The 26,097-nt window shown below is 43.7% G+C and overlaps 1 protein-coding gene and 1 pseudogene across 1 annotated transcript; one reads left to right on the top strand and one right to left on the bottom strand.

The window, feature by feature from the left end:
- Nucleotides 1–1,698: 1,698 nt before the first annotated feature.
- On the bottom strand, nt 1,699–3,600 carry LOC108695920 (annotated as a pseudogene).
- Nucleotides 3,601–13,491: 9,891 nt separating this feature from the next.
- On the top strand, nt 13,492–21,231 carry LOC108718863. Its single transcript, XM_018267367.2, has 6 exons — nt 13,492–13,877; nt 17,148–17,624; nt 18,345–18,488; nt 18,846–18,917; nt 20,224–20,314; nt 20,436–21,231. Exons 1-6 carry the CDS (start codon nt 13,823–13,825, stop codon nt 20,629–20,631), a joined length of 1,035 nt encoding a protein of 344 aa, XP_018122856.1. The 5' UTR covers nt 13,492–13,822; the 3' UTR covers nt 20,632–21,231.
- The last annotated feature ends 4,866 nt before the right edge of the window (nt 21,232–26,097 follow it).

The raw sequence follows: 26,097 nt of genomic DNA on the forward strand, positions 1-26,097 counted from the left end.
TTCCCTCTCATCTGTCCTTTGGCCAAGTAATATTAGGGCACCTACAGAACATGGGCCCCCTGTGTTCCTTGTGACAAAATAACGCCCCCTACTTACTTCTTGGCTAATTCAAAGGTCGTTTCATGAGCCCCAGATTGAGTTCAAATGCCTCCGTGGCCTAAAAAAATCATATCAATATCTGGTACCAATTTACTACTCCGTGCTGTACTCTATAGGCCACTTCCAGTTATACTGTAAAACCAGTGTTATGTAAGGGCAGAGTGAGTGTTTTATGTGCCGGGCAACTCCCTGCAACCCTTTAGGATCCTGACATACATTTATACCTGGTTCCTTCTCACTGTCATCTCACTTAGCTCTGTTACTAATTGCAGTTCCTTCCTGACCCAGCTCATTCCTTGTTTCTCTCTGTAACAATGAGAAGGTCTCTAGGCCGAGGCAATTATTCCCGGATCTGGGGGTGGGGGAGGCTATAAAGCAGCTTTTAAGGACTCGACATGAAGGAGACGCTTGTCCTGGGCTCGTTTCCTTCTGTCATTTAATAAAGTTAATAAGTATAGGGAATTGGCAAGTTTTATCCTGCAGCGCCCCCTGCTGGGAAAGTACAGGAACTGCTTATTCCTTATAGTTACAGCCTATAGTTTTGTTTTCCAATTTCTCTATTAAGATTATCTGTATGTTTCTTTATTTATCCTTTTATTACAGCGTAGGGATGCACCAAATCCAGGATTCAGTTTGGGGTACAGCCAAGATTCTGCCTTTTTCAGCAGGATTCGACCAAATCTGCTCAAACTGAACCTGAATCCAAAAAATCACGTGACTTTTCGTCACACAAATACCAAAGTCAAAAACGTTTCTTTCCCCCTCGTTTCGCTAATTTACATATGGAAATGAGGGTTCAGATGGGGTTCAGTATACAGCCGGGATTTGGCTGAATCCTAAAATAGTGGATTTGGTGCATCCCAATAATAGAGTGTCACCTGCTAATAATTCTACCCCTCACTTGCCATTCTCTACTCCCTGCACTTGGCATCAGTCAAACAGGGAAACTAAAAACAAAAGGCTTTTAAGGGGTGGTTCACCTTTGAGTATGTCATAGAATTGCTGATAAAAAGGGCTAATTGATGACAATATTCCTTAGGTCTCTATCATTATTCCAGACACCTGATACTACCTGTGCCAACCCCATAGTGGCAACTCCATAACAGGACATTTATTGCCAAGGAAATTCTGGGATTGTGATGATATATTGTATCAATTATTGGAAACATGTAGCTGCTATGTGTCTGACTTGTATCTACATAAAGATTTATTGTTAAACCTTTGAAATAAGTGAATATAAATTTGGGGGGCTAATCTAAGCACTTTTATAATGTACATTCATTAATTATTTATTTTAATTGCAAGATATTAAGGGATACATGTGCTGTTAATATGAATGAATTTTGTTCCAACAGCGCCACCTGCTGGTCAGTTTCCCACCAGTCTGACCAGCAAGTAGTCAAGGAAGTTGTCAGGAGAAAGAAAGAGGCTGATGTTCTTCTACTTAGGAATAAAATTAGAAACCTTTCTCACATCTTTCCTAAGCAGAAGAACATCACAGGGAGTGAGTAAAATTAACTGCATGTTGCACTTCAACAAGGAAGGGACCAGAATGCTTTGCTGGGAATACACAACATTTCCTTATCCCATGGGGCATTTTCAATTTACTGTTTGCTTCTGCACAGTGCTCTGCCCCAGTGCATTCTGGGTGAGTCGAACTGGAACTTGTAACCTGCACAAATGGGAGAAGAACAGGAGAATAAGTGTGTGGAATGTCAGGAGGAATTCTGGGTACAAGATTCTGGGGGGAAGGTTGGTTTAGAGCATGGGGCATTGAGGAGAGGGAACCAGTACAGTAATTACCCGGGACTTATCCAGTGTAACGGGGCAACAAGCCGAGCTCCTCCAGATAGATGTGCCCCTGCTCTGTGTATGGATTGCCCCCTTCCTTGTGCCCCTGCTGATCGCTGAATCACACCCCCGTCTTTTGGTTCATTTGGGCAAACTCCACCATCGCTTGCATTGTAGTGATGGGGTACAGTGCTACGCAATATGTTGGCGCTATATAAATACATGTTAATAATAAATACCCACTGCCGATAAGGAAACGGGACCGGGGCACATACCCCGTGTAGCCTGAAAGACAATGTTAGGGTTCATCATATGAAAGGGGTGAGATTTAGATTTGTGTGGCACAGCTCCCTCATGGACACGCGGGCTCACAAGCCAGAGGTTGGCACCACAGATCTACTGGATGGCACCAGCCATGAGACTTACCCGAGATGAAGAACTTATTGGGGTTTTCCTCCTCCATGTAATAAGGGGATCCCTGTGGCTGGAACCCGCAGAGGGACATAAAGGGAGCAGGTTCCTTAGAAAAGGCCGGCAGGGGAGTGCGGTGCCTGGACATCAGCAGCTGAAATGTATAAAGAATTGCTGGAGTTTGATCACCCCATTATTCCACTCATAGTGTACCCCATTCTCTGCACTGCGGCAACGCCCACATACCTTCCCACAGACTTTCTAACCTCCTATGTGAAGCACGACACACCGTTCCTTTCACCTACCTACAAAGGGAACCCTGTAATCAGCACCCACTGTGCAACCACCACATGGAGATCCCGGAGATGCGCATAACACAGCCTGGCACTACATACCTCAACTCAAACCCCACCCAAGCCCCAACTGGAACCCAACCCAAAGCCGCACCTGGAACCCAACAAACTCCACCTGGAACCCAACCTAAGCCCCACCTGGAACCCAACCCAAGCTCTACCTGGAACCCAACCAAACCCCACCTGGAACCCAACCCAAGCCCCACCTGGAGGCTGGAACCCAATTCAAGCCCCACCTGGAACCCAAGCCCCACCTGGAACTTAACCCAAACACCACCTGAAACCCAACCCAAGCCCCACCTGGAACCTAACCGAAACACCACCTGGAACCCAACTCAAGCCCCACCCGGAACCTAAACCAAACACCACCTGGAACCCAACCGAAGGCCCACCTGGAACCCAACCAAAGCCCCACCTGGAACCAACCCAAACCACACCCGGACCCAACCCAAGCCCCACCTGGAACCTAAGCCAGAACAGACCAGCTCTGTAACCCACCTGCTTCTTGTGCTTGGTCTGGGGCTGTTGGCCCTCCTGCAATTTGGACACAAGAAGCATCTCCTGCCTCTGTGACTCCTCCTCCAGCAGCTCATTGTGAAAGTCGCTCAGTGCGTCCCGGTTGGTCTCTGCGTAGGTCTTGGCAAAGAATTTCTGGGATCTGGGGATGAACCCTGATGGAAAATCACAAGGGCAACTTAAGCCAAATATTGTCTTTTTTATATCAGTGCAATAATAAAGTCTATCCCACAAGCTGCTCAGGCCCCCATTCTGTCTGTTTGTGACATCACAAGGGGTGTCTGGGAAAGTCCTCATGAGGTGACACAATAAGAGCAGCTGCACCTACTCCCTGCCCCTGACACTAGGATGGTGAATCCAACACATCATTCATTTTTGGACTCATTTCTAGGTTCTTACGTGCCCAAATGTCCTTAATTATATGGGGCATGTCTAGAGGGGACACCCTATTGTCATGTATATTGGGAGCTGGATGTGACAGCACCTCGGAATGTTATAGAATGGCTAATTCTAAGCAACTTTTCTTTTCTTTTTTTTTAATCATATGCCTTCTTCTTCTGACTCTTTCTAGTTTTCAAATGGGGGTCACTGACCCCTTCTAAAAACAAAGGCTCTGTAAGGCTACAAATGTATTGTTATTGCTACTTCTTATTCCTCATCTTTCTATTCAGGCCTCTTCTATTCATATTCCAGTCTCTTATTGCATGGTTGCTATGGGAATTTGGACCATAGCAACCAGATGGCTGAACTTGCAAACTGGAGAGCTGCTGAAGAAAAAGCTAAATAACTCAAAAACCACAAATAATAAAAAATGAAAACCAATTGCAAATTGTTTTAGAATATCCCTCTCATCATCGTACTAAACATTAATTTAAAGGGGAAAACCCCATTTAAAGTGGTTGTTGGCCTTTAAATTAATAATACAGGTATGGGATCTGCTATCCACGATGATTTTATGGATAACAGATATTTCTGTAATTTGGATCTTCCTACCTTAAGTCTACTAGAAAATCATATAAACATTAAATAAACCCAATAGGCTCGTTTGGCTTCCAATAAGGATTATTTATATTTTAGTTGGGATCAAGTACAAGTTTTATTATTACACAGAAAAGGAAATCAGTTGTAAAATTTGGATTATTTGGATAAAATTGAGTCTCTGGCAGGAAGCCTTTCCGTAATTCGGAACTTTCTGGAAAACAGGTTTCTTAGATGGGGTCAGTGACCCTCAATTGGAAAGCTGGAAAGTGTCAGAAGAAAAGGCCTAATAAAGAAAAAAAATGAAGACCAATTGAAAGGTTTGTTAGAATTATAGCCGTTCTATCTCATTGCTCTCTCCACCTTATTAATGAAACAAATCAGCACTAATTGAAGCCACTCATAAGCCCCTAGTCTTCCAGCAACGAATTTATAAATTTTATTCTGTACTGTCTTCAACCAGCAGAGGAAGTGCTAATCTCACTAGAGGCAGGTCAATAGGAAATCGCTACACTCGATAGGCCAATTATTTGCTAGATGTTTGAGGCTATTGGATATGAGGCTATTCTGAGAATTTGGCTTCTTCTGTAATTCACATACAGCTTAGAATGGAGGAAGCTGAAGCAGTAGGTGGGTTTCCCTATTTATTATGATTCTGTAATATCGCTTTAAATCTAATATAATATCTAATCTAATATAATATCTAGTCTAATATACCTTTTAGTGTGTTATAGAATGGCCAGTATCTAGCAACCTTGCAACGGGTCTTCATTATTTATTTTTTTATAGTTTTGGAGTTATAGGCCATCATCTTTTGCCTCTATCCAGCTTTGAAATGGGGGTCACTGACCCCAGCAGCTAAAAACGATTGCTCTGTGATGTTACAATTTTACAGTTAGTTACATATTCTCATTTATCTAACTATTCGGTTCCTCTCCTATTCACATAGGCTAAGCCTCCCCAAACCTGTTTGCCTAAGGATGGTGTTTGTGCTGGGGATCAGGGCCAATCATCCACCTGTCTGGTATTTGGGGATTGTTTCATACTTACATTGCACAAAAAATAAATTCCACCAATGGCAGTTCTTGATCTATTCAGGTAGGTGTTAGCTGAAACTGTGATGGATTGATGCAGTTGTGTCACGGTCGGCACCCTAAATCAAGAACCAATGCTAAGCGCCCTGTTCATGGCTCTTGGGAGGATCCCTGGGCTAATTGGATGCCGCCAGGTCTTAATAAGAGAGGAGCTAAGGGTTCTGGACGAGCAAAGGGGCACGACGGTAAAGCAAAGTCTTTTAGGCTGAAGGTGGCAGTACAAGGCGTAGACAAAAGGCGTAGTCAATCAGGCTGAGGTTAAACCAGGAGATTAATCAGAAGGGAGACGGATACAGCAGAGTCGGTTACCAGGCAGGGTCAGGATTACAGAAGTGAGGATCACAACAGGTATCAGATATCAGACAGAATACAGGCACCACAAAATCACTAGAAATGATCCTATAACGGGCAGTAAGAAAATACAAAATGTGCCTTTAAATACATTTGAATTTTGCGCCATTGCGCACTGGCGTCACCACGCCTATAAATACAAAAGAAGTGGGATGCGCGCGCCCTAGTTACCGGCTCACACAGAAGAGGAGCGGCGTGGCAGGCTTTCCCGCGCACCACTAGACCACCAGGGGGAGTTGTGACAAGTTGTTATAGGACAGTTCAGTCTCAGCCAACACCTGCCTTAATAGTTCAATGGAATCATTGTGATTGGATATTGGTGACTGTTAAAGGGGTTGTTCACCTTCCAAACACTTTTCTCAGTTGACTTATTTTCAGATCGTTCACCATAAACAAAGACTTTTTTTCAATGACTTTTCATCTTTTACGTTTTAATGTTTTCCCCAAATTAAAGTTTCATGTCGGTGTCCCTGGTGTTTCAGTCTGGCAGCTCCGTGATCGAGGAGCATCTGAACCGTTACAATTTGCGACATTCAGCAATTAGTGAAAACATTTCTTATCAGCAGAATATGGGGGATATCAGCAACTATTGTATCAATTCAATTCCTCTGGATCAGCTAACAGACCCGTTTGGCGACTTTCACTTACACACAAATGTTGTGCTGATGGCTAGGGATGTTGTTTCGCCAAAAAAATGACGCCCATAGACTTTAATGCGGCAAAATAAAAAAGACGCGCATCAAAAAAATTTTGACTCCCATAGACTTTAATGGGCGTCGGCGACATTTCTCCGGCGCCAAATTTTTGGCGAAACAAAACGGGTAAAATTCGCCCATCCCTACTGATGGCTGAATGCAAGTTTTTTTCCCAACCTCATCTACTGTTATATTGTATTACATTGAAACTGCAGTAAAAAGGCAGATATTGTTTTTTGCAAGGTGGCCAAAATATATATAATATATCTGCATTATACTTCCTATATATAAGATCTCTCGTAAATGAGAGTTCACATATCCCTTGTGTTTCATGTGACCAATAAACATGCTTTAATGTTAAATAAACCAATCACTGGCCTGCATTTCCAGTAATCTGGATGAACTGAACTTTTTCTATAATTTTGATAATAAAAGAGTGAAATGAATATTATTTTCAAAATAGTCTGAGCTTTGTCCACGTCAAGTGAAAATGACTTAGTACTTAATCAATGCAGCGTTGGCCCATCAGTTAGTAGCACATAATTCAGCCCATGTAGGGGACAGATCTCCGATTGTAAAGAATTTTAAGACAAAAATCCTCCCTGTTTGCTCAGGTGAATTATAATTTATAATATGGGCCTGAATCAGCTGTTTCCCCACCAGTGGAAAATCATAGGTGAAGAAACTGTTGATGTAACATTAGACTTACCTACAAATAAATCACCTTCCGCCTGTGCCTATTCATATTCCAGTCTCTCCCTCAAGTCACTGGCTGGTTGCTATAGAAAACAAGGCCCTAGCAACCAGACAGCTGCTGAAATACCAAATTGGGGAGCTGCTGTGCAACATTGAAAATAACTGAAAAGTCATTAAAAAAAGGAAAACCAATCGCAAACTGACACCGAATATCACTCTACATCATACTAAATGTTAATTTAAAGGGGAACTACTCTTTAAGGATAAAGTTAATTTTTATATTTGAACTGGTCCTTCCTTTTTGTGTCTCTGTGCAGTGTGCTACAGTATTACTAGTGGGTGTGTGTGTTGGTTTCCATGAGTACACAGGGACACACAGCCTACACTACTTACTCCAGCCTGGGGCAAATCATACACAACTGGGAGCCAGTGGCTATTTTTGGCCCCTGAGTGTGCCCAGGCCTCACATACATATACATTGTGTTGTTTAAGGGCAACAATGGGGCAGGGGTGCTGGAGGATTGTGGGAAATGTAGTTCAACAGCAGCAGTGGGCTGAAAAACTGTTTGTTTTTTTTTACTCATCAAATGAGATGCAGGTTACTGGTCTGTTCCATGAGCCTGTAAAGGGGAAGTGCATGTGTGTGTGGGGGGGGGTATACAAATTATTAATGGGGTGGTTCACCTTTAAGTTAACTGTCAGTATGTTCAAGAATGGTGAATTTTAAGCAACTTTTCAATAGGTCTTCATTATTTATTTTTTATAGGGATGCACCGAATCCAGGATTCAGTTCAGGATTCAGCCAGAATTCGGCCATTTTATCCACTGGATTCGGATTCGGCCGAATCCTTCTGCTCAGCCGAACCAAATTCTAATTTGCATATGCAAATTAGGATTTGGATTCGGTTCGGCCATGCAGAAGGATTCGGCCGAATCCAGCGGATAAAATGGCCGAATCCTGGCTGAATCCTGAACTGAATCCTGGATTCGGTGCATCCCTATAAAAAATAAATAATGAAGACCTTTTGAAAAGTTGCTTAAAATTCACTATTCTTTAGAATATGCAAATTAGAGGTGTGGAGGGAAATCACATGACTTTGTCTCAAAACAAGGAAGTAAAAAATCTTTTCCACTTCCCACCCATAATTTGCAATACCAAACCGAATCCTAATTTGCATTTGCAAATTAGCATTCGGATTTGGTTCGGTATTCAGGCGAATCTTTCGCGAAGGATTCTGGGGTTCGGACGAATCCAAAATAGTGGATTTGTGCATCACAAATTTTTTTTTATAGTTTCTGAATTATTTCCCCTCTTCTTCTGACTCTTTCCAGCTTTCAAATGGGGGTCGCTGACCCCAACTAAAAAACAAATGCTCTGTATTGTTATTGTTACTTTCTATTGAGGCCTCTCCTATTCCTATTCCAATCTCTCATTAAAATCAGTGCCTGGTTGCTAGGGTAGATTCTCACTCTCATCATCCTAAAAGTTCATTTAAATCTGAACACCCCATTAATGAAACATTCAGTAGCAGGAGGGGACACAGGGGAGGAGCTAATCAGGACTTCGCCTACCTCCTCACATCTCCCCCTAAATGAGCCCCTGGGACAATGAGCCCTGCCAGCTGTGTAATATAGAACCAGTGTTACAAAATCCATGCCCCCATTATTGTATGCTACTTGGGGTTATTGTGTCTTTCTGCCCCCCCCCCATTGTTACAGGGCCGCTGATTGGACTCCCACCTGTCCCCCCCAATCACAGGCCTGTATTTTATTTATGGGCCTATTCTAAGCAACCTGATCGTTTATTCTGTAAAAGGGTTTTTAATTATTTAATTATGAGCCTGTCTATTCTGCAAATGAGAATAATCTCTGTTCATGGGGGTCACTGACCCCGGCACCCAAAAGATCAAATCAACTATGATGGTTGGGTTCTATTGTTATTCTTATTTCAAGCTGCTCCTCTTTCTTCTCTGACCTTTTTCCTATTGATCTAACATTCTGACTTCCAAGCTTGGTCTCTATGATAATCAAGCCCTAGCAACCAGACAGCAGCTCAAACTTCAGCCTTAGCTCCGCAAAACAGAAAATGTAAATACTCCAAAACCACCAAAAAAAATAAAAAGTAAGTACAATATAAATATATTACAATAATATCAGGTATCTTGTAACTGATGATGCAGCCACATTGGCTTTGCCCCTGAATATTATTATGTTTTGGGACCCAAAATCCACTGTTTTCAACTAAAAAGGAAACTATTTTGGATGTTTTTCCTGCAATTAAAGGGAATGGATTCTGTATTGTTTTTCCCTGTAATCTAAAAATACCAATAGCAAGTGATTTGGGTTTTCTCCTGTATTTCTGCCATATGAATGAAGCCTTTCCTCCCAAATAATATTCCCCATTATTGTGAATTGTGTTAGTTATAGTACAACATCCTCATGATTTATTCCCTGTACTTAATCAGCGCCCCCTAGTGACACAATGTGACTTTGCTACTAATGCTATTAAATTCATTTCCTACCTGTAATTTCCACAACCTGTTTTTGGCTGATGACTTAATTGCCCCCGGCAGTCATGTGACTGATCTAATCATACCTCCCAACATTTTGGAAATAAAAAGAGGGACAAAAAAGTTGGCGCACAGTGCCCCCTAATTACCATATTCATTTTACAAAATTTGGCAGGTTATGAAAGTTTGAACATATTTCTGTGTTTTTTTTCAGTTATTACAGTTTTGCTAATGAAGGAGAATTGCCCTTTAAGCTGTGAGTCTAACTTCTTCCAAGGGACCTGTTATCTTATATTGTTACAATTACTTATTTGCTTATCTTGAAAATGTTACAAAACTATCTTATCTGCAGCTGTGGCTGTTCTGGGCTCTCTGCCAAAAGCCAATTAAGTCATTTTTTCTGGCTGTTCAGTGCAGAGAAAATCGGGACTTTCCGATACAAACAAGGGACTGTGGGTTGAGCTGTCAAAAGAGGGACTGTCCCTCTAAAAACAGGACAGTTGGGAGGTATGCTCTAATCATTCTGTTAGGGTGGGTCCAGAGGTGCCGCATACACAAAGCTGCATCTAAATCTGAGCAGGTTCCATTGTCAATACAGTTGTCATTCTGCCCACTGTTACCCTGTTTTATCCTGCTCTGCAGAAGGTTTACATGTTATTTTTACAGAAAACTAACTGGGGGGGGGGGGCGGGGATTCTGTAAGCACATTTAACATTTTCATCCAGAAAAGCAGTCCATCTTGCCATAATGTCTCTTTTTCTACTGTCCATTTTACCCTACTGTCTCCATCTTTCTCTGTTGTCTTCATATTTCCCAGCTGTCTTCATCTTGCACTACTGTCTACAACATCAACTTGACTTGTGACTTGAACAGACAAGTTTGAGAAACACTGCAATAGGGCAAGATGGAGACAGTAGGGCAAGATGGAGACAGTAGGACAAGATGGAGACAGTAGGACAAGATGGAGACAGTAGGCAAGAAGGAGACAGTAGGACAAGATGGAGACAGATGGGCAAGTTGGAGAAAGTAGGACAAGATGGAGACAGTAGGACAAGATGGAGACAGTAGGACAAGTTAGAGATAGTAGGACAAGATGGAGACAGTAGGACAAGATGGAGACAGTAGGACAAGTTAGAGATAGTAGGGCAAGATGGAGACAGTAGGGCAATATGGAGACAGTAGGACAACATGGAGACAGTAGGGCAATATAGAAACAGTAAGACAAGATGAAGACAGTAGGAGAAGATGGAGACAGTAGGACTATATGGAGAGAGTAGGACAAGATGGTGACAGTAGGACAAGATGGAGAAAGTAGGGCAAGATGGAGACAGTAAGACAAGATGGAGACAGTGGGACAAGATGGAGACAGTAGGACAAGATGGAGACAGTTGGACAAGATGGTCACAGTAGGACTAGATGGAGACAGTAGGGCAAGATGAAGACAGAAGGACTAGATTGAGACAGTAGGACTAGATGGAGACAGTAGGACAAGATGGAGACATTAGAACAAGATGGAGACAGTAGGACAAGATGGAGACAGTAGGACTAGATGGAGACAGTAGGACAAGATGGAGACATTAGAACAAGATGGAGACAGTAGGACTAGATGGAGACAGTAGGACAGAATGGAGACAGAAGAACTAGATGGAGACAGTAGGACAAGATGGAGACATTAGAACAAGATGGAGACAGTAGGACTAGATGGAGACAGTAGGACAAAATGGAGACAGTAGGACAAGATGGAGACAGTAGGACAAGATGGAGACAGTAGGACTAGATGTAGACAGTAGGACAAGATGGAGACAGAAGAACTAGATGGAGACAGTAGGACAAGATGGAGACAGTAGGACAAGATGGAGACAGTAGGACTAGATGGAGACAGTAGGACAAGATGGAGACAGAAGAACTAGATGGAGACAGTAGGACTAGATGGAGACAGTAGGACAAAATGGAGACAGAAGAACTAGATGGAGACAGTAGGACAAGATGGAGAAATTAGAACAAGATGGAGACAGAAGGACTAGATGGAGACAGTAGGACAAAATGGAGACAGAAGAACTAGATGGAGACAGTAGGACAAGATGGAGAAATTAGAACAAGATGGAGACAGTAGGACAAGATGGAGACAGTAGGACAAGATGGAGACAGTAGGACTAGATGGAGACAGTAGGACAAGATGGAGACATTAGAACAAGATGGAGACAGTAGGACTAGATGGAGACAGTAGGACAAAATGGAGACAGAAGAACTAGATGGAGACAGTAGGACAAGATGGAGACATTAGAACAAGATGGAGACAGTAGGACTAGATGGAGACAGTAGGACAAAATGGAGACAGTAGGACAAGATGGAGACAGTAGGACAAGATGGAGACAGTAGGACTAGATGTAGACAGTAGGACAAGATGGAGACAGAAGAACTAGATGGAGACAGTAGGACAAGATGGAGACAGTAGGACAAGATGGAGACAGTAGGACTAGATGGAGACAGTAGGACAAGATGGAGACAGAAGAACTAGATGGAGACAGTAGGACTAGATGGAGACAGTAGGACAAAATGGAGACAGAAGAACTAGATGGAGACAGTAGGACAAGATGGAGAAATTAGAACAAGATGGAGACAGTAGGACAAGATGGAGACAGTAGGACAAGATGGAGACAGTAGGACAAGATCGAGACAGTAGGACTAGATGGAGACAGTAGGACAAGATGGAGACATTAGAACAAGATGGAGACAGTAGGACAAGATGGAGACAGTAGGACAAGATTCCAACTCTCTATATGTGCCATAATAAAAGCATGTCTATTCAAATGATTAGAGCATTCCTATACAGAGTGTCAGCCTTTGCATCCCAGAATCTCTAGGTGCAAGTGTCAGTGGGCAGAATTGCTATGTACTGTATGTTCCTATAGTCCTGGAATGTTCCTGTAGCCGAGCTTTTCTGTTATTCAGGAAGAAGGGAAATAAGTAAGGGCCGGTACCTGAGCCTTTCTGCACTTAGGGGCCATGTCCATCTGTTTCCTGCCATTTTCCAAACTGCCTGTTTAAAACACCCTGCTGTGTTGCTCCGGATATTGTATCCTCACTAAGCAGCACCGTCCCCAAGATACCTTACATTCATTTAAAGGAAAAGTTAACCTTGCTGACAAACTCCAGGCAGTTACAAGAAGGGGCACCTATAACTAAAGGTGGTTTAGGACATAAAGGTGAAAAGATCAATTTCAACTTCAGGCAGGTAAGTACAAAAGGCCAAAGTAAGTAGTACTTAGTGATCCCTGCCTGACACAAGCTCATTTACTATTTATTTCAATGGGAAGCGCCTGCACTCAGGCAGGTAAGGGACCATTGACTATTGTGGACTCTGTAGCACTGGTCTGGCCAAGGTAGGAGAAAGCAAAATGGGACCATGAAAGAATTGATTTATTATAAAATGTATAATAATTATATATTTAATTTATGCACGATCGGGGGAGGGGCGGGTGGGTTGGCCCCTGTAGGGGGTGTGGCAGGTGGGTTGTGGGGTGTGGGGGACCCTGGTGGGCCCTGCACCCACCAGTCTGATCCAGGTTTTACTGTACATTGTAAATAGTAAAGTCTGAATTAAACAGGGGAGTGAGTAGAACTGGTATCTCTGCAGTGGGATCAGGTTTTACAGTAAAGATGACTATAAATATATAAATTGCTTTGCTGATAATGAACAGTAATAGTGTTTGGAACAAAGGGAGGGACTTTTCCTACAGGAACACGGGGGGGGTGACCCAAAGAACAATGACCCCCCCCATGCTACACAAAACTATATTCCACATCCTTTAACCCCGACTCATGTTCTCGTTAATGTGACAAAGAAGCTAAATATGAATGTTGTTTTCTCATTGTTGGTGTTAGTATCACTTTAAGAGTGAGCAGGTTGGACCCCCATAGCAGGTCGCCCTGATCAGAACTAACAGACTCCTCCTCCCTTTCGATTGTGTGGGGGGGGTGTAAGGATTAGCGACACACAGGCCCCGGGTTGGTTAGAAAGTAAAAGGGGGGTGAATATTTAGTGGGAAGCGTCTGCTGTGTCCCCTCATTATTATTCTCCCCTCAGAGTCAGGGACTCACTGCAGCTCCTCTCACTACAATAGGGGACCCTCCTGCTAAACTCCCCCTGCAGCCCACCAGTTACATCACCTGCACCCACTTTCCTTCCTCGGGATTCACAGGGGGAGAGACTTTATATTTTCCCTTTTCTCACTTAATTTTGAGCTTTGAAGAGTTTTGTAGAATTTTGGATTTTTCGTCTCCATTTGGATTTCTCCCAGAAACTGAATTTCTGCCCCCGAGACAACATGGACCTGAGCAAGTTGTGTGCTGGCGGCTTGTGGATGTGCTTTCTGCTGGGGGGTGAGTCTCTTGCTCTAAATAAACACATGGGGGGACTTTCCGTATTGGCTTTGGGTTTCTATTCCATATTCTAAAGGGCAACTTGTCCCTTCTTATACTAAATCAACAAGTGCTGCTTCATATCAGGGCATCATGGACTTGACCACCTGCAGTACCACCCCCTGCCTGTATCACTAGAATGGATGGACCAGGACCAGGTATAAGGGTGGGAACAATATCATTCAGGAATATATTACTTGCCGACCCCCCTGGATTTGCTGGATGAAGTTGTATGAGCTGCAGTTATGCCTAGCAACCAATCAGCACTTAATACCCAATATTTAACTATTACAAATAGATTAGAAGAGTTCACATGGGGTTAAATAAAGGCCATTTCCCATTAAAGCTGAATTGGTCTGGGGTATAGTAATATTATAGCCATGTTGTAGTTCTGCAATATCCTGCAGCTGCTTTTAGGGAGATTCTGGGATTCCGCAGGCTGTAACTTGTCAGAGACGCAGCTGCACAACCACAAGCTTTACAGATAAATATCTCACTAGTTTTATTGTAGATTTGTAACCAATTCATTACTACCAGACCAAGGGCTTCCTCTCCCCCTCTCCCCTATCATGGAAGAACCTGCAATGGAAAACATCTGAAAGAGGGCAATCTAAGAGCTTGCAATCTAATACATTATTAAGAAAATACCTCATAACAAGGTTACAAATATATACGTACAGTGGGGCTACAGTCACCCTTCTATAGTTCCAGGGGTACCCAGGATACAAATAAGCTCTCACCCCAAATCTCCCCCTAACTGACCTTCAGACTGGGCCCCCTTAGCTCATAACAAGGTTACAGATATATAGAAACATTGGGGTAACAGTCACCCTGCTATAGTTCCAGGGGTACCCAGGGTACAAATAAGCTCTCACCCCAAATCTCCCCCTAACTGACCTTCAGACTGGGCCCCCTTAGCTCATAACAAGGTTACAGATATATAGAAACATTGGGGTGTCACCCTGCTATAGTTCCAGGGGTACCCAGGACACAAATAAACACTCACCCCAAATCTCCCCCTAACTGACCTTCAGGCTGGGCCCCCTTAGCTCATAACAAGGTTACAGATATATAGAAACATTGGGGTGACAGTCACCCTGCTATAGTTCCAGGGGTACCCAGGGCACAAATAAACGCTCACCCCAAATCTCCCCCTAACTGACCTTCAGACTGGGCCCTCTTAGGTCATAACAAGGTTACAGATATATAGAAACATTGGGGTGTCAACCTGCTATAGTTCCAGGGGTACCCAGGGTACAAATAAACACTCACCCCCAAATCTCCCCCTAACTGGCCTTCAGACTGGGCCCCCTTAGCTGATAACAAGGTTACAGATATATAGAAACATTGGGGTGTCACCCTGCTATAGTTCCAGGGGTACCCAGGGTACAAATAAGCACTCACCCCAAATCTCCCCCTAACTGACCTTCAGACTGGGCCCCCTTAGCTCATAACAAGGTTACAGATATATAGAAACATTGGGGTAACAGTCACCCTGCTATAGTTCCAGGGGTACCCAGGGTACAAATAAGCACTCACCCCAAATCTCCCCCTAACTGACCTTCAGACTGGGCCCCCTTAGCTCATAACACGGTTACAGATACATAGAAACATTGGGGTAACAGTCACCCTGCTATAGTTCCAGGGGTACCCAGGACACAAATAAACACTCACCCCAAATCTCCCCCTAACTGGCCTTCAGACTGGGCCCCTTAGCTCATAACAAGGATACAGATATATAGAAACATTGGGGTGTCACCCTGCTATAGTTCCAGGGGTACCCAGGACACAAATAAACACTCACCCCAAATCTCCCCCTAACTGGCCTTCAGACTGGGCCCCCTTAGCTCATAACAAGGTTACAGATATATAGAAACATTGGGGTGTCACCCTGCTATAGTTCCAGGGGTACCCAGGGTACAAATAAGCACTCACCCCAAATCTCCCCCTAACTGGCCTTCAGGCTGGGCCCCCTTAGCTCATAACAAGGATACAGATATATAGAAACATTGGGGTGTCACCCTGCTATAGTTCCAGGGGTACCCAGGGTACAAATAAATACTCACCCCAAATCTCCCCCTAACTGACCTTCAGACTGGGCCCCCTTAGCTCATAACAAGGTTACAGATATATAGAAACATTGGGGTGTCACCCTGCTATAGTTCCAGGGGTACCCAGGGTACAAATAAGCACTCACCCCAAATCTCCCCCTAACTGACCTTCAGACTGGGCCCCCTTAGCTCATAACAAGGTTACAGATATATAGAAACATTGGGGTGTCACCCTGCTACAGTTCCAGGCAGCTAAACCCCCATACAATTCCTGATGGTATTTGAGAAGTCACAGATGATGTACCTGGCGCTGCACAAACTCATTGTAGTTTCCTTGTGTTTATAGCCCCAGGGGATCCTTTTTCCCAAAAAAACGTTTCCTATTGTAGAAGTTCAGACAATGCATTTCCTTTCCCTGCCTGGTGATTGGCTGTAACTGTCTGTGGGTCTGCATTTTGCTCATTCTAATGCCGAAACTTGCAGGTTCTCCGGCGACAGGGGGGGGGGAATAGAAACCAGAGAGATGAAAGAGTCCAACAGAGAGAGACCCTTACACTGAGCTTCCTCTGTATGAAATTCCCATTGTCTCCATCAGCTTACACTTTAGTGCAGTGATTCCCAACCAGTAGCTCATGAGTAACATGTTGCTCCCCAACCCTTTGGATGTTGCTCCCAGTGGCCTCAAAGCAGGAGATTATTTTTTAATTCCAGGCTTGGAGGCAAGTTTTGGTTGTATAAAAACCAGTTGTACTGCCAAACAAAGCCTCAATATAGGTTGACAATTCGCATAGGGGCTACTAAATGGCCAATCACATCCCTAATTTGGCACCCCAATAACATTTTTAATGCTAGTGTTGCTCCCCAACTCCTTTTACTACTGAATGTTGCTCACAGGTTCTAAAGGTTGGGGATCCCTGCTTTAGTGCTTTGTGGGGCCATTGTATCAGTCACTATAATGTTCCTGCTGGATTGTATTTGGTACAGGGGGTAGTCACTGGATTTCTTTATAGGTATGTTGCCTGTTACCCCCTGTCTGGAGGGATATTCCTGTGCCCCTCTCAACCTCCTGTCTTGACCCCATTGTCACTATAGATTTAGTCCATCCTATTAGTAGGCCCTTGAGTTGTTCCTTAATAGTACCTATGTCTCATTCAAATTGCCTTCTTTCCCCTTTCCACAGTTACAGAGGCCCAGGGCTTCATGATAAGGAATGTCCAGCTGGAGAAATGCATCCGTCTGGATCAGGACAGTGGGCAGGTCTCCATAGCTAAGTGCAAGCATACAAGCAAGCACCACTCACTACACCAGCAGTGGTGTTGGGACCCTGAGAAAAGCTTTATACTGAGTGTAAAAAGCAATGAATGTCTAACCGTCCCAGAAATACAAGAGTTCTCCACCCTGAAAATGGAGCCTTGTGAAAGCAAAGAGAGTCAAGCCTGGACCCTGGATAAAATGGGCCACTTGATTCTCCAGCCCCACGGACTCTATTTAACCGCAAAGTCCAAGAAGGTATTTGTGTCCAAGGGCAAGAATAAGTTCAGCATATGGAAGATACCATTGGATGCTCCAGTCTGCAAGAGCTTCATGAAACCTTCTGAGCCCACTGAGCTCAGCAAGACTCAAGAAATGGACACCATCACACAACTGCCACATGAAGGTAAGGAAAAACTGCTCTTCCATGATTGTTTCCTCACACAGGTGTCCATGTAAAATATGATAGGCACCATCATTGTTCTAAAAGCACATGACTAGTCTTGTTCTTTAAGACCAATCACAAGTGTTGATGCCCCTGGTCTTGTCTCAGACTTATTTGCACATAATTTTGCTTTGGACTCTGGCTAATTGTTTTGCTTACAAGACCAGGCAAGATGGAAATATAAAATTTTTTATAAACTTTGGCAACTGTTATTTTTCTGGTAATATGTAACACAGTTTCCATAATGGTTCATGAAGTTGACTTCACAGTTGAAGTTGACTTGCCATTCTGTCATCAATTTCTGTCTTGACTTATACATGAACTCTTCCCATCTCATCATAATTGGGGCTCGAGGTTGACTTGCCAATTTGATCTCATAGTCATCGATATTAGTCTTGACTCATGCATGACCACCTCCAGTCGTGGACTTGAAGTTGACTTTCTAGTGTGCCATCATAGTCATCAATATTATTCTTGATTCATACATGGCACCTCCAGTCTCCACCTCAATTTGTACTTGAAGTTGTGTTGCTGTACAATGACTGCTAGATTCCTGTAGATCAAGAATATCTGTTACCCTCCAGCTGTGAATGAACTACTATTGCGTGCAACAAGTGGAAGAGGCTTGTTGCGGTATTTTCAGTTTTCTGTAATACTTACCCATTTTTCTGTTGTTCCAAGTTAAATATGACAGCACCAGAGCAGAAGTAAGGAGGTTCCCTTCGAGCCCTGACCTAATCCAGACCAGTTACACCACTCAGTCTCCTGGGCATACCACTACACTGAATTCTACTGACACTTGGAAGTTCTCTCCAAGACACAATGGTAGGTCATCTCCTAATCCAGCGTATGTCAAGAGATTCTTCAAGCATGTCAGACTTGTGGGTCTATCTATTGCAGAGAGCAACTCCCAGTATACTTGGCTAGCCATTGCTGAGATCTTAGATTAAACAATGATTTGCTAAGAAAACCAAAGGTCTGTAAATTCCCTATCACCTCAAAGCATTGAACAGACTCTTGAGATGTGATTGGCCCAACAAAGTAGACCAGGCTACTGCTTCTCCTGGCAAATGCTACTCTATTTAAGATTGAACTGGATTCCTAACATGTGAACGTTGACTACAGTACCCAGCATGCCTCAACAGCCGAGATTCCTCCATGATTGTTGTTTTTATCTTTCAGGTGAAGTTGGGCAGCAGTTGGTCAGCGGCAGGGAAAACACGGTGGAGACACAGTATCAGTACAGACAGGGAAGTAAGTGTCTCATTCTCTGAGTCTCATTCAGATCCACCAAAGAAAACATGGGGCCCACTGGGGCTGACTGTCCCCACCACAACTCCTACTAATGGCCACATATTATACACACAGTGTAAGAATTTGCTTGAAATTTCACATGGGTTTTAAAGAAAATAGTTTGGAGAGAGATTGGATTACATTCACTTTGCCCCTTACCTTTATCTCAGCCCTGTGCCCTAAATCAACGATTGTTGACCAAGTTCCCTCTTGGGTGGAAAGGGGTTTAAATCCAAATACGCATTTGTGACCTTGACACACTCACTTGCCTGTTGCTGATTGGCTGGATGCAGTTGGATCTCCTATGCTGAAAGCATGTTACCGACTGTATAAATCCCTGTGTATAAGGAATCCCTGGTGGAGGGGTGCTGGCTAACAACCTCCCTCTGCCCCCCCCCATGCGTTCCTTATTTTATCTTGGGGAGGTGAGGGTGCAGTGCCCAGGGTGGGGAGCAGGTCTGGTTCTATGGGGCCCACCAGGCTTTTTCCTGATGTCCCCCTGGTCTAGTCCGACCCTGGGTGCAAAGTTTGTTCCTGGCCTAATAACTCCAGCAGCACATTCAGCAGCACATAGAGATCACCCTCCTGGCAGTTTTGACACCTCGGGTGCCTCATGAGAGACATGAAATCTGCCAGGAGGGAGGAGCTGCAAATTTTATAATAAGGGGCACATTTACTAAGTTCGAGTGAATGATTAAAAAAAAAAAAACTTCGAATTTCGAAGGTTTTTTTTGGCTACTTCGACCATCGAATTGGCTACTTCGACCTTCGACTACGACTTTGAATCAAACGATTCGAACAAAAAATCGTTCGACAATTCGACCATTCGATAGTTGAAGTACTGTCTCTTTAAAAAAAACATCGACCTCCTACTTCGCCACCTAAAACCTACCGAGGTACAATGTTAGCCTATGGGGAAGGTCCCCATAGGCTTTCTAGGCAATTTCTGATTGAAGGAAAATCGTTTGATCGTTGGATTAAAACCGATTTTTCCTACGATTGTTCGAACAAACAAATTGCGGTAAATCCTTCGACTTCGATATTCGAAGTCGAAGGATTTTACTTCGACGGCCGAATATAGAGGGTTAATTAACCCTCGATATTCGACCAATAGTAAATGTGCCCCCAACTGTACAAACTCCAGATAAATCATTTGCTTCACAATTCTTCACACTCCACACGGATACAATGTAACAAAGTAACAATTAAAGTAAAAGTGCTGCACAGAGAATGCCTAACCCTAAGAGTCAGACTCCTCCCCTTGCAGATAACAACTGGAAGGTAGCCATGTTGGTCCTGAGCCCACTGACCTTCATCCTGGGGATGATCATTTTGGCAATGAATGTCCGCATGAACAAGTAAGTCAGACTTGGGGTATAGTGGTGCATGAATGGTTTCACTCCGGGGAAAAAGTAAACTTTTAGGTGTAGTTGACCTTTAAATACAAATAACTAACAAGATTTGGTTTTCCCATTGCAGAAAGAGGAAACTCCAATCCCATTACCCCAAACCCATCCATAAACTGGCTTCCGCTCATGAGCAGTGTCCCCTCACAGCATCAGGAGGTACGACAGGCTGCTCGAGACAAGGTTCTCCAACCATGAAACACGGGGAGATCCTGATTGAATGGAAGGACGGTACAATCACCCCTCTGTTTGACCAGCAAACAATATGACTGGATGCTCCTCAGGGGCAAAACCTAACTCCACCCATTCCTTCCTTGTGCATCATTATTAACTGCAGCTTCCAACAAAGGCAAAATATTAGGAGTCTTAGTCAATTTTAATTGAGGGCATTGTCTTGGTGATTGTGGTGGGCACGGTAGACCCCAGAAATAATCAATATTATTCTAATGACTGGAATCCTTGGGATATAACCCAACGGGCTTCTTTTCTATCCTGACAGTAAGTTGGCCTACTCCAGCTACATTGGCTGCTCCAACAGAATTCAGTGGCTCTGGGGGGGGGCTACACATGGATTTCAATTATTTTTCTACAGAGTCTTTATTCCCAAAAATCTCAAGCACATGGGAGTGGGATCCAAACATGTGGAGGCCATTGACCAAGAACAATATGAATGGAGAGCGTAGCCCAAGAAATAAAATGGAATGGAAACCCTCAAAACAAATTCATGCACATTTGCTCTTCTGAGCATGTTTTTTTCTAGTTTTCAAGATATTAGCATTTCTAAATGATGAAGCTCCACCTGCTGGCTGTTCTGGGCATAACATGCGGGTGATCCATGTTGCCTTAGAAAGTTTAAAAACTGTTGGAAATGTTGTTAATTTGTTTTGAGGATTTACTTTTCCTACAAAATAGAAACTAAAAGTTTGTCAGAATTAAATTGCACAATGCTATTCCTGCTTCAGAGCTTCTTGACTTGCTATAAATGTGTTACTGGAAGGTTCAGTTTTGTCTTGTCTGGGCCAAAGTTTATTGTCTATTGTCTTGTCTCCTATTCCAAAAGATCTTTTCTCAGTCAGAGGGGCCGATCGCTAGGCCCTAGGACAGGTCTTAGAGGGGGGCAGGTGAAATGATAAAAAACAGTTTTTTCCAACAAATACCAGATACGTGCTGCTCTCCAGAGAGACATTTATCAAGCTGAGAGAGTGCACTGCTATCAACTTCTGGCAGAGAGATGTTTTGGCTTGGAAGTGAGCTGCTGAAGCCTGAAGACTTTACAGGACCCATAGTATGTTTCAGATATGCCCACACGGCAGTGCCAGTAAGAGACAGTGAAGAATGATACATCTTTCCCTACTGTCTCCATCTTGTCCTACTGTCTCCATCTTGTCCTACTGTCTCCATCTTGCCTTATTGTCTCCATCTTGCTCTACTGTCTCCACCGTGTCCTGCTGTCTCCATCTTGCTCTACAGTCCCTATCTTGTCCTGCTGTCTCCATCTTGTCCTGCTATCTTCCTCTTACCCTACTTTCTCCATCTTGCCCTACTGACTCCATCTTGTCCTGCTGTCTCCATCTTGTCCTACTGTCTCCATCTTGCCTTACTGTCTCCATCTTGTCCTACTGTCTCCATCTTGCCCTACTGTCTCCATCTTGTCCTACTGTCTCCATCTTGCCCTACTGTCTCCATCTTGTCCTACTATCTCCATATGGTCCTGGTGTCATCTTCCTCCTCTAGTATCACCATCTACTGATCCTGCCATTATCTTGTCATACTGTTACAATCTTGTCCTACTGTCTCCATCTTGTTCGTCTGCCTCCATTTTGCCCTACTGTTTCCATCTTGCCCTACTGTCTCCATCTTGCCCTACTTTATCCATCTTGCTCTTCTGCCTCCATCTTGTCCTACTGTCTCAATCTGGCCTACTGTCTCCATCATGTCCTACTTTCTCCATCTTGCCCTACTGTCTCCATCTTGTTCTTCTGCCTCCATTTTGCCCTACTTTCTCCATCTTACCCTACTGTCTACATCTTGTTCTTCTGCCTCCATCTTGCCCTACTAAATCCAATTTGTTCTGTTGTCTCCATCTTGCCCTATTGTCATCTTCCTTCTTACCTATCACCATCTTTTATTGCTCTCTCTCTTCTTGCCTAATATTCTAGGGGGTTACACTATGTAAAGGGCTGAATATAATGCAGAGAGATATTATGTGTAGATACCATGTACATCATTTGTCACATGACTCACTGAAACTTGAGTATTATAATAAATAAAGTCCCCCTGTTGCAAAACATGAGGATATTAGAAATCACCTCGGAGTTCCATGACCTGTATAAAAACACTTGGCCTTCAGTCTCAGTAACTTATAACATCCTTATATTTTACAAGAGGGGGTACATTATTCACTAGATAAATAAGAACATTATTCATTGCTCTGTATCAGTGGTATAAATATACAGGAAGTGGGGGTTGTGGGGGGATCCCGGGAGGGTCTGGACTATGGGGACTGATTCCTCTATAGAAATCCCAAACCCAGATACCCCCACCCAGATGCGCTCCTACCTGAGAGCTGGAGGGAAGTGGGGTACACTGGGGTACACTGGGGATGCAAGGGGCAGGCTGATAAGGGGGTGGGCATGCAGGCAGGTGAGTTAATTGTGCACTGCTGGGCCCCTCCAAAGATTTTCTGGCAGCCGGTAGTTACACCACTGCTCTGTATAATGATATATTGACGTTACTAAGAGGTTGCTCCGTTGGATAAGTTACTACACAGACAGATATGGACAGACAGGCTTGTTTAGCCAATGCACCAGACAAGTAAATCTTTAGCTGCTTAAGCCCACCATGATGAAGGTGAATCTGATCCAAAAACTCCAGTGTTGGGTCAACAACTGCACCATCATCATGTTCCTCCCAATGTGTGTCTGACCCAATGAGGCAACTGTGTGACAACAAAAGAGGGCAGAGGAGACACCAATACACTGCAGGGGGCTGAGATAGGACAAGACACCTCTGCAATTGGTCAATTGATCCTCTAGTCATATTGATTGTGCGTCCTGCACTAATAATGGCTCCATAAGCACTGCTGGTTCTCACTTCTCAGCTCCTGTCTGTAACTGCACAGCAGAATGGTAATGTACATACAAATACACAGCTGTCAGTGTGAGACCCCTATGATTAGGTGCCCACACCCATGGTCAGCCCTGCTCTATGTACAGACATTGACTAAGCAGCTGATCTGTACTTTAGCTGACTGGGCATCTGGATCCAGGCACCCCTATATGTTAAAAATAAACATTGACGCCATGGCCCCCCATAAAAGTTTTGTAAAAAAAAAAAAACATTGGTGCCAGGGCCCCCCTTACAATTTAAAAAGAAACATTGGGGCTCCAGAGAACACAAATTATAAAAAGCCATTGATGAGGGCCCCCATAAAAAAAAAGAAACTGTGGCGCAAAAGGTGGTCAGGGACTTTGGCTCTTCTGGACTTTGACTCCTCGGGACTTTGGCTTTTCGGGACTTTAGCTCTTTGGGACTTTGACTCCTCGGGACTTTGGCTTTTCGGGACTTTAGCTCTTTGGGACTTTGGCTCTTCTGGTCTTTGGCTCCATGGGACTTTGGCTTTTCAGGACTTTAGCTCTTTGGGACTTTGACTCCTCGGGACTTCGGCTTTTTGGGACTTCATCTGTTTGAGACTTTGGGGACTTTGGCTCTTCGGCTCTTTGGGACTTTGACTCTTTGAAACTTCGGCTCTTCTGAACTTTGGCTCTTCAGCTCCTCTGGACTTTTTTTTTTTTTTAACAATTCTTTTATTAAGCAATTATACATTAGGTTGACATGACTGTTGCAGTTTACTTTTTTTTTTTAGTTTTTTCCCCTTTGCAAGATTGCCATATTTTAATTAAACATGAACGATAAACAATAACTTTGTGTCTTTGTTTCTTGACTCATCACTGAAAACTATGCATGGCAGTGCATTTCTTATTTGGTATATTTACAGCAGCAGAACCAATACATAACCACTGGGTGTCTTTGTCCCTTGACTCATCACTGTATATTAGTACAATTCAGTACATACCATCTCTAGTGTTATAGTCAGCATTAGTTATTGACACGGTTAAGTAGCACCTTAGTAATTGAAATTCTGTCACCAGTAGCTTTTATTTTGTTGTGGGGAGGGAGGAGAAATAGAGACCTGGTATGTTGTGTTATTGAGTTAGGATGGGTCCAACTCTGAGTCTTCATCAGTCCATAGGCCCCATACCTTGCTAAATTTCTCTGGGCAACCTCTTCTCATGTATGTAAGCTTGTAGGGCGGCAAAGATTTCTCTACTAATTGTTCCCAGCTTTGTACCGTAGGGCCCCCTCTCGATTTCCAGTGCATTAGAATCAACTTTTTGTCATACATACAAAGTATAGACACCATTGTGCCATGTGCTCTCCATTGGGTCACCTCTTCTACCTGGTTTAGTAGTAGTACCCTGAGTTCCACTGGCACCAAGAGATCAGTTTTTAGCTTAATAAGTTGTGTAACATCCCTCCAGTATGTGTATATTAAAGCACAATCCCATACTATATGGAAAAACTCCGGTGGGAAATGTTGACACCGGGGGCACTCTGGGCTAATAGCTGGGTTCATTCTATGTAGCCGTTGTGGAGTAAAGTACAACCTATGTAAATAGTTGATTTATGTCAATCTGACTTTGCTGCTGATTACCCCCTCAAAAGCGGAGTCTCCGATGTCCTCTCAGCTTTCGGCTGTGATCTCGGGGATGTCGTTCTGCCATTTCGTCTGCAATTTATTCAGTGAAGTACCGCAGACGTTTAACAGCAATACATAGAGATACGACATTGGTTCCTGCGTATGTTCCCCTGTCTCTAATCTGTTTGGTGCGATATCTAATGTCTCCCTCTTAAATTGCGTTTCTATTGGGTGCCTCAATGGTAGATATCTGAAAAGCATTACGTTAGGAAGAGCGAAATTTTGCTTGAGATCCTGGAACCCTGGGAGTTTGCCTTCTACATTGACATTTGCCCCATATTTTATGTTGTATTTTGCCCAAATGTGTCTGGGATCTTCTCTAGTTGTCTTAGATGGGATTTGCACCACAACGGGGTAAAGCCTGAACAATGGTGTTGCCTTTTGGGATAAAACTGGAGCGCTGTCTGCCAGACTTTTATTGTTGCCTTCATCAGAGGGGAAATCTTAGCATTATAAGTGGCACCTCTGTACAGTACGTTTCTCAACCCTTCAAAAGAGGTGTGGGCTCCTCTGGACTTTGGCAGATGAGGCACAGCTTCGGCACTGTTAAGGGGGGTCTTGATATTTTGAAAAGTGCAGCACAGCCGGGTCCCACTTTAGACCACTGGCGGCCCTGCCTGGGTCACATGGTTGCTAGCAGGGTGCTGTTACTTTAATGGCAGAGTTTCTCCTGAAGCTGCTGGGAGTGCAGGGAGTCTGACTGTTAAGGTCAGTGCCAGTACTGGGCCAAGCCGTTAAGCTCACGGATCCTCCCAGCATGAGACCCCCACCCCCCTATATCATCCTCTGGGATTTGTGCTACCAACACCCTATGTGCCAGTGACTGTGCCCACATATTGGGCCCATACAATGCAGTTTAAACTGTATTATGTCAGTGAGAAACTGTTTGCTGGTGCCCCCTTGTGGCAGCTGGTGGGAAGAACACCTTACGTCACCATTGCTCTCAGCTCCGCAGGAATAAACACACAGGGTCCTA

This window comes from Xenopus laevis, chromosome 1L (assembly GCF_017654675.1).
Source record: "Xenopus laevis strain J_2021 chromosome 1L, Xenopus_laevis_v10.1, whole genome shotgun sequence".
In the NCBI taxonomy this organism is placed as follows: domain Eukaryota; kingdom Metazoa; phylum Chordata; class Amphibia; order Anura; family Pipidae; genus Xenopus; species Xenopus laevis.